This window comes from Oppia nitens, unplaced genomic scaffold (assembly GCF_028296485.1).
Source record: "Oppia nitens isolate AA-2021 unplaced genomic scaffold, nextdenovo-longstitch-racon4-pilon3 scaffold3_pilon_pilon_pilon, whole genome shotgun sequence".
In the NCBI taxonomy this organism is placed as follows: Eukaryota; Metazoa; Arthropoda; class Arachnida; order Sarcoptiformes; family Oppiidae; genus Oppia; species Oppia nitens.
Genome location: NW_026533221.1, coordinates 1,974,150 through 1,987,821, shown reverse-complemented (window position 1 = coordinate 1,987,821; position 13,672 = coordinate 1,974,150). Strand labels below are relative to the sequence as shown.

Here is a 13,672-nt window from a genome sequence, read left to right as displayed (position 1 = left end):
ATAGTACAGTATATGTACGTATGTAGGTATAGATATATATATATATATATATATATATATATACAGTATATACTATATATATACTATATATATACTGTATATATATATATATATATATATATATATATATATAATTCATAAATAGTACATTATTTTTATCTAAATAATACAGAATCCCTGACAACCAATTCGCAAATGTAAAGTCTAGTACATAGGAATATTCTACCGGTGCTCGACCTGTAAGTCCAGTCTCCTCTATACCAGTATAGCCAATGAGTAAACCGACGATTGCATGATTGCCCACATATATTGCCATTATATCATATAACTCTTCCTTATAATAATAATAATAATAATAATAATAATAATAATAATATGATATCATATAATCATTAGTACTGTATTACTGTTACTATACTATTATTAATACAGATAAAAAACATAAACTCTTTTTTCCCCCATATTCTCTATTATCTAAAAGTAATTAATAAAAAAAAATAACGCATTTTTTTGGTGGGTAAACAATATAGATATTTAGTTAGTTTTTTTTTTAAATATACTAATATTTTTTTAATAATAATATAGAGTATCTATTCTGTATCTATTAATTTATCTATTTATAGTTATGTCTACAGTAATTGAGTAATTGTTTTTTTCTTTATAATATATTGTAAATGTCTTTTTTAAATGTTTAAAAAATAATATATTACTGAAAAAAACAACACAAATAACTATTAGACAGTTGTAGTAACAGTATTATTATTATTATTAGTAGTAGTAGTAGTAATAGTAATCTATAGACTATTATAATTTTATATGACATTGATAATAGATTTTATATATATATATGCTATTTAAATACAAAATATTATACTATGATATATTAGTGTTATTGATTATTATTATTATTATTATTGCTTAAGTATTTTATTTTCAAAAGTCATTAATTTTGTTATAAATCTACTGTAATTTTATTTTGTGTATACAAACTTATTATACCCGGCTATAAGTTATAATTTATATGATATTATTATTATTATTATTGTATATCGTGCGACAATAAATTGTATAACTTATGACAATATAATTTGTATATTTCACATGTTTCCCAATTATTATTTTGATGAATAAATAATAATAATAATAATAATAATAAAGCAATAATATTGTTAATTTATTTTGAAATTATAAATTATAATAATTATTATTTTATACAAATTTTTCTGTTATGTGCAAATTATTTATCACACATTTTTTTTATTTGTATATAATTTTTTTTTTAAAAACAACTTATATAAAAGTATTACACACACACACACACACACACACACACACACAGAGAGAGAGAGAGAGAGAGAGAGAGAGAGAGAGAGAGAGAGAGAGAGAGAGAGAGAGAGAGAGAGAGAGAGTAACACATAATAAATAAAATGCATAATATAGTAGACATTAATTATACAAAAAGTATTGATATTATTTGCTAAAAGGAGTTTAGGTGCAAATAAATTTTGTATTATAAAATATTTACTAATAATTGATTATTTTATTATACAGTATATACCAGTACTGTATATATAAATAAAAATTATATATCAAATGAGTTTATAAATGTCTAGACAAATAATTTTTACTATAAATTTATTATGCAATCATTTTATTTAAAAAAAATTATTTTTTAAAAAAAAGTTAAATAATTAATAAATTTTATTATCAATAGAATTTAATAAAAAAAACTAAAAATAAAACATTACTATCAGGAAATAGTAATAATAAAAATAAATAATAATAAAAAAATTCAATTAAAATAGTGTTACTCTTTATTTTGAGTATATTTTATTACTAATAAATAAACAATAAAATGATTTAATAGTTTTTTAAATAAATAAATAAAGCAGCTAAAAAAAATTTTTCAATAACATATTGTATAATAATTGTACTGTATATTTAAGTACTGTAGTGTGTATTGACGTTTTGCTAATGTATATTATTATATAATAAATATAAAATAAAAATCAATTTTATATTATATTTTAATAGTCATTAAAATATAATGTATTATATAATACAATAGTAGTATATTATAGTATATAATAGAATATTATTTTTAAAATTATTTAATTAATGCTATTAATTTAAATTTTATTTTTATTTAATTTATTTATAAACAATGATACAGTAAATTGTAAATAAAATAATATATATAAAATACAATATAATAAATTACAAATTATTTAGTAAATTTTATTTTTATTGTACTATCAATTTCAATATTACCGTAATATATAAAATGGAATTAATTTGTTAAAAATAAGTTATTAAAAAAAAATTATATTTTAAAAAATCGTTATCAAATATTTTTGTTTTACTTTTAAATTAAAAATTATTTATTAAATTAATAATTGATGAATAAATAAAATACATAGAATTGTATATAATATATATATATAGTTATGGAGAAAAAACTATGTGATGAAAATAATAAGTGATACTTAAAATACAGTAAATACATATACTTGAATATATATAAATTATATATATATATATATATATATATATATAAATTTATAAATATAATATAATAATAATATGAAACAAATAATAATAAATTCAATGAAAACTAATAATAATAGTTAAGTCACAAAAAAACAAATTCACTTCAATTTGTTTACAATATGTTTGTACGAAATATTTTAGTTTCTTAATAAAAAACTTTTTTTGTTTGTTTTAAATGTAAATATATATATAATAGTTGTGTGTTTTTTGAATATATAGAAAATACATGTAAAAAATCAATGAAATGAGACACCAGTTTGTGTGTAGACATTGATGAGATAGTCAGTCCACTACACAACTCTTTAAACTAATAATAACTATTAATTAATTAACTTATTATTATTATTATCCAAATATATCAAATCGTATGCTATTTATGCAACACAACTCATGCAATGATGACTATATGCGGACTTTTATTATTATTATTATTATTTAGGCGGTGCCTGATTGGTGAACGCCGGCGGCAATGTCTGGCCACTCATCAGTTCGGCCATATTTAGCTGCGGTTGCGGCTGACCTGTCAGTCTCGATAGAATACCTGTGCGAAAGTAATTTAAAAAAATTATTACCGATAAGTTTTAATATAACAATTGATATATTAGTTTAGTGGACAACACATACCTCTTTCGGATATCTGTAATCTCTGGGCAACGGGCGGTATCCGTGCTATAGTCGACGGCAGACGACTAACATCGGACTTCATGTCCGACAACAGCTCTTCCAATTGGTTGAGAACTTTGTGTAGTACAGCGTTGGCTGGTTTGTTGCCGGCCAGCGATTCTTTGCTCAGATGCTGGTGTGATTCGGCCAAACATTCCAATTCGGCAAATCGGGCATTCAGTGCCATTGCCGGATGAGTCGGGTCTTGAGTCAGATTCAAATAGGCTGCTCGTCGTAGTTGTTCTTCGATTACCAGCGCCTGTTCGAGTAGTTTGAAACGTCGGGCCAGAAATTTGTTCTTAATTTCCAAAAAGTTTCCTTTGCCGACATCCATTTTGAACGGTTCGTTAATAATAGTAAACGCACCGTCGTTTTGAATGTCCTGCCAGCGGCCGTAGCCGTGTCGGACAATACCGGCCAGCAGCCAGTAGTCGTGCCTGCGGTGCCAGATTTCCAGTTCACGAATGGGAACGGCAGCCTTTTCTTCGTTCAACCACAGAGTATGCAATTCAGTAAAACCTCCGTCGGCTATATTAAACATAAACTTTTGTTTTGCCAATACTTTCTTGTTTTCGCTTGGCTTAAGCTGATCGTCATCAGTGGTGTCCATCGGATCTGCTGAATCTTTGCCACCATTCAGCTCTTTGTTCTCATCGTTCTTTACCGTTTCGTCTTTACCATTAGTAATTTCAGTTGAATCTGTTGTTATTTTAGGTTCCGAATCGTTACCATTTTGTTGAGTCTTTTCGGTCTTTAATTCATCCATTGGCGAGTCTTCTGTCTTAACTTTTATCTCTTTATCTAACTTCTCTTCAGTGTCTTTCGTCGTCGTAGTCTTTAAGCTATTGTCCTCTTCTTCAGCAACAGTCGTCTGTTGGTCCGTTTTGTCGTCACTTTTGATATCACTTTTAGGAGTCGACGTCTCGTCAATCTTTTCACTAGTCTTCTCCTCTTCGCTTTCGCCGACAACAACCTTTTGGTCGCCGCCATCGGTCATGTCTTTAATATCTGTAGTGTTTGTGGTCGACGGCGACGGAGCCTTACTATCGTTCGGTGTCGTCAACGACGATGAAACAGCAGTCGTCGAACCATTGGTAGCGCCGTTCTGTACGGTCTCGTCCTGTTCGGGTAGTATTACACTAATCGTACCGTTAATGTGTTCGAACTCTTGTACTTTCTTGCGAATCAATGACATTACACCGATTCTGGTCAACACATGCTGTCTGGATAGTCCTTCTCGTGGAACTCCGTCGGCAAATGTTTCCGAGTTATCGGCGCCCGGTTCGCACAGATGTCGCATAAACAGTGATACATAGGCCCGGAAATTCTTTTCGGATTTACCTCTGAGATCCCTTACCAACCATTGAGAGTTGAAGGCGTCCTGCGGTGGCATTCCGTAGCGCATTATGGCATTCAAGAAAGCCTTCCTCTGGCGGGCATTGAATCCCAAAACCTTTTTTTTGAAGATAAATATAAATAAATTCCAATAATTAATACAATATTTGTATGAAAACGCCTTTAAGAACAAAATTCTATAAAATTCTTTGGAAATGCTCTCCAAAAAAGTCTTCAAAAAATCATTATTGACTGCTTTTATTTGGACAACAAAAAGATTGAATCAATTGATATACTATTTGTTGTTTGATTTGGTTTTAGACAAACCAAATAGCAGTCGTATCTTATAAAATATCTTTAGAGATAATAATAATAAATCATAAATACCTCAATATTGCCGCCAACTCGAGCCAACAGAGGCGGCAGTGGTCTGTCTTTTTCGCCCCGTTCTCGTCGTCTTCGGGTGGCTTTCTCTTCTTTGTTCTCCTCGAAATCGTCGTCATCGTCTTCATTGCCCGACGGTAGCGAAAAGTCTGAATTATAGTCCTCAATGGTTTCATTCCAGTGATGTTCCTCTTGATTGCCGGCAACGGCATCGTTATAATTCACTTGTTTTCGCACTCGTTTGCCTTTACCCAGTGTTCGGGCCAAGTCTTCCTGTTGTTGTTCGTAGTGATGGCGCAACAGTTTCTCCCAATAGGCCGGATCTGCACTTTCGACATCTTGTTTCAGTACTTCAGTTTCGGGTTCGTCTTCGTCGACATCTTTGGTGGCATAAGAGGCCACTTTGAATGAACTCAGATACTCGTTGGCCCACATTTCCTTCTGTTCGATACCTTCCTGAGTCCGATCGAGCAGACCATCGATGGCCGCATCGTCGTAGTGAATGGTCGACTCATCAGTTGTTCCCTCTTCGTCTTTGAACAGCTCTTCGGTACCGAATCGCAAAATATCGTCCAACTCTTGTTTGGACATTGCAGCCGATCGGCTGCCTAGTCCTGGCCGTACAACCAAATGTGTTAACATCATCTTCTTTTTGGCCACTTGTGTGATACGTTCCTCAACCGAAGCTCGGGTAACAAACCGATAGATCATCACTTTGTTGGCCTGACCTATACGATGGGCGCGACTGAATGCCTGGATATCGTTGTGCGGATTCCAATCCGAATCGTATATGACAACCGTGTCGGCAGTGGCTAAATTGATACCCAGTCCACCGGCACGGGTGGACAATAGAAAACAAAATTGTGGAGCACCGGGTGCATTGAATCGATCGATAGCCTCCTGACGTAGGGTTCCAGTAATTCCGCCATCAATTCGTTCGTATTTATAGCCTTCGTATTCGAGAAAGTCTTCCAATATGTCTAACATTCGGGTCATTTGGGAAAATATCAACACTCGATGGCCGTCAGCCCGTAGTTTGGTCATCATATCCTTCAGTAGAATCAATTTGCCGCAAGCCTTGACCAATGCGGTTCCTTCGTAGGCACCGTTAGGCATTTTCGGAGCCTCCTGTGCCGCAGCCGGAAACAGATACGGATGATTGCAACACTTTTTCAAGTCCATCATAATGTTGACGAGCGAAACCTGTTGTCCGCCACCTTTGGTATTCAGTGCTTCGAAATTTCTGGTCAGAATGTATTTGTAGTATTTCTTCTGCATCGGTGCCAAATCGACTCTGACAATGAACTCGCTCTTCGCTGGTATGCCTTTGAGTACGTCGGCCTTCAATCGTCTGAGTAGATGCGGACCCAACATATCGTGCAGTTTCTTCACCTGTTCTTCTTTGGCAATGTCGGCGAACTCATTCAGAAAGCCTTGCATATCACTGGAGGGAATAGAGATTACCACAAAAAAAACAAAATAAGATCAAATCCAAAGAATTGGACACAAATTACTACTCACTTGAATATATCGGGACTCAAAAAGTTTAACAAATGAAACAACTCTTCCAGATTGTTCTGTAGCGGTGTTCCCGTCAATAGTAGTTTGTAATTGATTTTGTATTCGCGCATAATTCGGAAAAATTTTGACTGATTATTCTTCAGCCGATGGGCTTCATCGACCACTAGTACTTGCCATTCAACTGAACCAAGTGTTGCCGAATCGATACAATTAAGTTCGTACGATGTAAGCAATACGTGAAACTTGATCGGCACGTCCTTACGTATACGGGAAGCTTTGGCACCGCCCCGGACGGCGCCCTCTTCGAAGCTGAGTTCGTGTTCCCTTATGACGGCTCGGCTGTCTTTGTCGCCGATATATGTCACCTAAAAATTTATGGGATTAATATATATATATATATATTTACTTTTTATATACAAGCAGTTCCAGTAAACAGTGACACAAACAAATACTAACCACATAGAAATCGGGTGCCCAAACTTCAAACTCCCGTTCCCAATTGATAATAGTAGACAGCGGTGCTGATACTAGAAACGGTCCCTTACAGTGACCCTCTTTGAACAGTGAGTACAAAAAGACAATAGTCTGGATGGTCTTTCCCAAACCCATTTCGTCGGCTAGAATCGTATCGCGATTGTGTGTCCACGAATACCGGAGCCAATTGCAACCTTCCAGCTGATAGGGATGCAGTTCCATACCAGTAGCGTCGATAAACGACGGCTGATATTCGTATTTCTTTTTCGGATCGACAATCGGCTTATCCGGTGGCGGAGTCGACCGGCGATCGCTGTAGTCTTCGACACCGACGGAACCTTTCGGTTTTTTGCCCTTTCCTTTCTTGCCTTTACCGTCAGTCGACTTCTTTTGCGTATCGTAACCCATAGTGCATCGCAAATCCCAATAGGATTCAATGGCTTTCTTCAAGTCGGTAATCTCGCACTCGATCTGCGAGTTGTCGTTGAACTCCCACGAACACTGATCGTAGGGCAGATCGCGCCACTTAACCAAATACATAATACGACTGTCCCTCAGTGTCCGATGATTGATAACCCGATGGACATTCAGCCATTCGGGACGAATACCGTAGCGATAGTACTTTTCTTCGAGATTGACATCACTTCTGGCCGCACGTTTGTACTTCATTGCCTTGCGCTTCATTCCAGTTGCAGCGGTAATCTCGGCGCTGTCCTCGTCAGCTACTTCAGCGGCACCGGCGGTACTGCTGCCGTCGACATCGTCAGTGACAACCGGTTTTTCGGTAACAGTATCGCCAGAGCTGCCGTCATCGAGCGGCGGCGGTTCGTCCATATCGGTTTTGCGGCAATAGTTTCGATACATGGATGGATGATAGACATCGAGTTGGACTTCGCTAATCCAACTGCAGTGCCAATAGGACATGTCGTGCCATTTGACGAAAAATTCGCGCTGAGGTTTTGGCTGAATCTTTTTACTGGTCGACGGCTGAGCGGCCGGAATGTCGTCATTGGTAAGCGGTTCGCCAGTTAGTCTGATAGGCGGTACAAAGTCGTCGTCAATAATTTCGGCCCAACGCCAGGTCAATATTTTGGCCACTTTGCCTTTCAATGGTTGAACTGAACATCTGGGACACTGCCACTCGCCGTCGGGAACCGTACGCAACGGTGGATTCAGACAATAGGTATGATAGGCCAGCGGACACAGATCGCAACACAATAGTTCGCCGCCGTCTCGACAAACCCGACAGAACTCCATGTGATGATCATTATTGGTCGTCCCTTCGACAGGTGCTTCGATCTCCTGGTCGGGTACTCCTTCGCCCTCGCAATGCGGACAACTCCACTTGCCTTCGGGTGCCTCTTCTAGTTCAGGCTCCAGACAAACCAAATGATAGGCTCGCGGACAAGTGTCGCACAGTATAATTTCGCCGCCCTGTTGACAAACTTCGCAATAGTCCTGATGGTCAGTCTCGTAGCCGCCATTCTCATTGTCCGAATTGCCGTTAGCCGACGGAAACGGTGCCGTTGTTTTGGTTTTCTTCTTCTTCTTGAACTTTTTGCTCTTTTTCTTGTCTTTTGGCGGCGGTGTCGCTCTGTCCGCCTCTTCAAGTGCCGCCTCAAACTCTACGTCACTCTTGTTTGGTTCGTCATCATCGTCTTCTTCGTCCGATGTCTTATGCTTTTTGCGTCCGATTTTGATTTTGATCGACGGAACCGATTTGACTTTCGGCTTCTTTCCCTTTTTCGGCGTCGACTCGTCGTCGGCTAGCAGTTGCTGTTCAGTCGGCTGTTGCTGACCACCACCGCCAGCGCTGCCGATACTATTCTGTGGATTGCTTGCACTAAATTCGCGCCATTTGGCCGATATAAGTGTTACCATTTTCCCCATTGCTATCTTCGGATTGGTTTTGGCAATCAATGGCCGGATGTGCTGTGAAAATAGCTTATAGTTTGTTAGGTTTTGATAGTCGGCATCGTTGTACTCGTAGACAACGTCTTCTAAATCAAATTCTTGGCAAATTTCTTCAACACTTTTCTGTGTTTTATCCAATTGTTTGCTACCTTTTTTAGTCGATTGTTTCTTTGCCGACGAAGACGTCGACAATTCAATTTGATAGTCGGCCTCCAATTCGGCCAACTGTTCGTCAATAAATGAAAACTCGTCCGGACTGTCATCGGCTGTTGTTTTCTTCTTCTTCTTTTTCTTGCCCTTTCTTTTCTCGCTATTCTCTCTGCCCTTTCGTTTCTTTCCTTTTTTCTGTGTCTGCAATTCTTGCATATCGTTTTGGCCATCATCGGCGATGGCATCAGCTGTTGCGGGGTCGGCAACAACGCCAACACCGTCACCGAAATCTTCATCGTTGACTGTAGTCGTCTCGTCTAACAGTTGATCGTCTTCGGCCTCCATTTCGGTTTCGCCGTCTTCTTGTTGGTCATCGTCGTCATGATTGTCGTCATCGATCTCTTCTTGGTCTTCATCATCTGTTTGTTAGTTTTTTTTTGTTGGAAACAATATATATTTAGAAAATTTTTTAAAAATTAATTTTTTTTTATATTTTTTGTTTTAATATAACTAATTATTCCTAATTCTAATTATTATACTATTTTATTTATTATTTATTTTTATTGTAAAATAATCAAAAGTAAATTTTTAAAAATATAATTTTATCTAGTTTAATAATTAATTAGATTTTATCTAAAAAAAATTAATTAAATATACTAATTATATAGATAATTTTATTAGCTAGCTCGTTTTTTTTAATTAAACACCGTATATTATTTTTTTAAATGCATACAAATTAATTCAATAAAATTTTAACAAGATAAAAATAAAATTTATATTAAAATTGTACCTATGTACATATTGAATAAATTTTGAATAAATAAAAAAAATCAATTTACAATATTATTTAAGTAAAAAAAAATTTAATTAAAAATATGAATTCTGATATAAAAATTTAAAAAAAAACTTAAATAGATACAGCTAATTTTATTTTAAAAAATATTATATACTGATTAAAGGCATAAATTAAAAAAATACTGTATAAATAAGTTTTAAAAATTAAGATAAAAACTTTTTTAATAAAATATTTTATTTTTTTTAAATCATTGAAAAAAAACAATATTTATATACCCATAAACTGTACTCTCTAGCCATACAATTACAATACTAAAAGCATAAAAAAATTTATTGAAAAAAAAAAATTTTTTTGCCTAAAACTTAATACACAACCGATATATACATACAAACAAACAAACAGATAGACACACAAAAAAAAATTTGTCATTAAATTTCAATGTAAGGGTATTTTCGTAGCCAATCGATTGGTTAGTCGACAGGCATTAGGTATACTCCCCAAACAGTGGTGGGGTGGGTGGGTATAGGGGTAGCACAGTTAGGGCGGGGGGTAGAGGTATATAAAAAACTACTGTTCCCATCCCCCCCAACCCAACTATACACACACACACACACATATCCGTGTCCATGGCAACCCACTTTGCTTTATATGTTAATAAGGTAATAGTTATCGTAATAGTTATCCCATAGTTCCCCCATTGAGTGCTATAGAGAGAGAGTAGTATACTATTGAATGGCAATTATAATTTGGAAATCGATTTCCAAATCTATTGACTATTTTTTTTAAATACAGTTTTTTAAATTAATTAATTTTATTTCAGTGGACACACAAAACATGTGATTTACTGTCAAAACAAACACAACATAACACATGTGTTATGTAATCATCAGTTTATTTGCCGGCAATAGTGTTATAAGGTATAGGGGTTTATATACTGAGGGACTGGTAGTCAAACACAAACATATACCTCCAAACTGATGATGTCCTTCACCGATGTCTTGTTGTCCATCATCGTCGCCGCCGACACTTTGATCTACATCTTCATCGTCGTCATCGGCGGCCAATTGATCCTCTTTACGGGGCATTATGTATGTGTATGTGTGTGAGGCCAACGAAAACTACTGGCGCTTTAACTATGAGAGAGAGAAAAAGCTAACCACTCTATAACACTATGGATTCAATGAGTGTGTAGTACTACTACTACTACTACTGTACTGACAGTCGCTTTTTACTCACTGGTGTTGGTTGAACTCACACTCTCTCACATAGACATAGAGTTAGAGAGAGAGAGAGCACTGGTATGCAAACAGGAGAAGCGCGCCGTTCAGTAATACTGTCACATACACTATGTGTATTGCCAACACTGGGTGGCGGCGACGGCACTACACTATACAGTACTGTATAGACTCTATAGTATAGAGTCTATACTATAGTTTTTTTTTTGGTAGTAAAGACACTGTGTGTCTGATATATGACCACTGATTGTCCGACTGACTGACCGACCGAAACACCCGGTCATCCAATCACTGACCCAATCGCTGATCCGATCTATTTGTTTGTTTCGCCACAAAAAAAAACAAAACAAACTTATAGTTTGATAGACTTTTTTCTACTGTATTATCATATATTTGGCTAAAAGTTTTCATATGATATATAAAGTTTGAATATCTATTAGGAAACAAACAACTAGACGACTATCACTTTCTATTTGATCCAAACAAATATCATATCTTAAATGTGACAATAATTGGATCCAGATTTTTACAATAATTGTCTCAACAAATAAAAAAACTTGATTGTCTTTAATAATAAAAAAAAACAAAAGTTGGGATCCAATGGTTTGGGTGAGAGAGTGATGTTCAACACCATTGGCGCCACTATTGTCTTCTTCAGCAATCGTTTTGTTGTATTATTATTACGAAGACAACACACATACATACAGTACTTTTGTTTTGATACATCGGTAGCGCCATTCATACCATAGCGACAGATCTGTGCCAATGATTTTCAACCAAATGAAGACTTTGTCCGACCAATGGGTGTCACTAGTGATGTGATGTCATTTGCGAAGAGAAAGGACAGACAGAGATAGGTTTGGTTATCATTATTGTTGTTGTGTTGTGTTTATTGAATCCATGAATGATGAACTGATTCGCGCCGGCGATTGAATCTCCGGCGACGACAACAACAATAACAACAGTTGTGTTCAACACTTCTTATAGTTGAAGAAGAAGAGTTGTCTCCTGTCATTTGATTTGACTGACAAACAGTCCATCAGTAAAGAAGTGACAGAAAAGTAGACGAAGAGGAAGAAAAAGGAAGGAAAAGAAGAAGGAAAATAATGACCGAAAAAGATTTCCAGAAGTTTTACCACGAAGTGAAACACGTGGAAAAAGAAGATTCAGTGTACACGTCGGCCAAACAGTTGGCCCGACTGTTGAGGCCCGGCTCGACGTACGCCAATCTGAATCCGTTTGAGGTACTACTAGTCGATCCAGAGGACGGCGTCGATGTTATCAAACGCCAGTACAAGAAGCTATCGATTTTGTTACATCCGGACAAAAATCCGGACGACAGAGATCGGGCACAGACAGCCTTCGATGTCCTTAACAAAGCCTATAAGTGTCTGGAAGCGGAACAGACCAGAGCCAGGGCTCTTGAAGTAGTAGAAGAAGCGAAATTCAAAGTAAACCAAATGATCGATGAAAAGCGAAAAAAATTGAAGAAAGAGAGAGGACTGACACGCGATAGGGATGCCGTTGTCGATGAAGACGATCCGCTGAAGTTTAAACAGGCAGTCAAAGTGCAGACAATCAAACTGTTTGCCGATTACGAACGGAAACGTCGGTCGCTGGAGGACAGGGCTCAGGAAGAAAGGAAACGCAAACGCGAACAAGAGATCGACGAAGAAGAGACCAAACAAGTGGAGAAGGAATGGACAAAAAATTTTGAAGAAAGCCGACAGACACGGGTCAACTCGTGGCAATCGTTTAGTAAAAATAGTAAATCCAAACGTAAAGACATTCGGCCGCCAAAACATAAAGCCGAGACACGTTAGGAACCAATAGTAGATTTAATTAATGCCTGTCTTTTTACTACTACTACTACTACTACTACTACTACTACAACCACTACCATACCAACTGTCCTACTCTTGTTGTTGTCTAACGTATCGATAATTTTTGTTTTTTTTTTTGCATTTCATTCAACTGTCACTCATATATCGATATATATATATACCGTATATTATTATTAGTATTATTATATACACACAGGTATTGATTTAATAACGTAAATGCAATTAACAGATATTATTATTGATATTATTATTATTATTATTATTGGGTTATCAATTGAAAATTGATTGTATAAATTGCATGTCATTAACATATAAATTATTATTATAATATACTGTATATATATATATATTGATTACAAAATATACGGTATATTATTACATACAGGTATAAAATAATAATAATAATAATAGTAATAATAATAATAATAAACTATTATTGATATAAATACACTATCATTTTTTGACGCAATTTTTTTTGTGTTTAGCATGTATTGTAATTAATATTAGTTGTTTTTTTTATTTTATTTTATTTTTTTTTTGTTGTTGATTAATGTTTGTTACTATTAATTATTATTATTATTTTAATTTTAAATTGAAACAAAATATATACTATATATATATATATAAAATCTAATAATTTTTTTTAATTACAAAAACATTATCGGTAATAAAACAAATTAATTATTAATTAATTAGTAATTAAATATATTATAAAAAAAAACTATTAGCTACTGTGTCTGTGCTAATGTTGTAAACTTATAAATCATTATATCGTATATATTTGTTATACAGTATATGATATATAA

General features: G+C 35.0%; 2 protein-coding genes across 3 annotated transcripts; one reads left to right on the top strand and one right to left on the bottom strand.

Moving 5' to 3' along the window:
• Nucleotides 1–2,865: 2,865 nt before the first annotated feature.
• LOC128958635 (chromodomain-helicase-DNA-binding protein Mi-2 homolog) lies at nt 2,866–11,153 on the bottom strand. Of its 2 annotated transcripts, XM_054304527.1 has the most exons (7): nt 11,024–11,153; nt 10,755–10,920; nt 6,910–9,410; nt 6,454–6,818; nt 4,936–6,376; nt 3,175–4,666; nt 2,866–3,091 (listed from the first exon to the last, which is right to left on the bottom strand). In XM_054304527.1, the coding sequence occupies exons 2-7, from the start codon at nt 10,870–10,872 to the stop codon at nt 2,982–2,984; spliced, it is 6,027 nt and encodes a 2,008-aa protein (XP_054160502.1). In that variant the 5' UTR covers nt 10,873–10,920; nt 11,024–11,153; the 3' UTR covers nt 2,866–2,981. The 2 variants fall into 2 exon arrangements, with proteins under 2 accessions (XP_054160502.1, XP_054160501.1); XM_054304526.1 differs by lacking the exon at nt 11,024–11,153 and having other exon boundaries at nt 10,755–11,016.
• Nucleotides 11,154–11,636: 483 nt separating this feature from the next.
• LOC128958636 (dnaJ homolog subfamily C member 8-like) lies at nt 11,637–13,058 on the top strand. The gene has a single exon (XM_054304528.1). It carries the CDS (start codon nt 12,129–12,131, stop codon nt 12,843–12,845), a length of 717 nt encoding a protein of 238 aa, XP_054160503.1. The 5' UTR covers nt 11,637–12,128; the 3' UTR covers nt 12,846–13,058.
• Nucleotides 13,059–13,672: the final 614 nt, after the last annotated feature.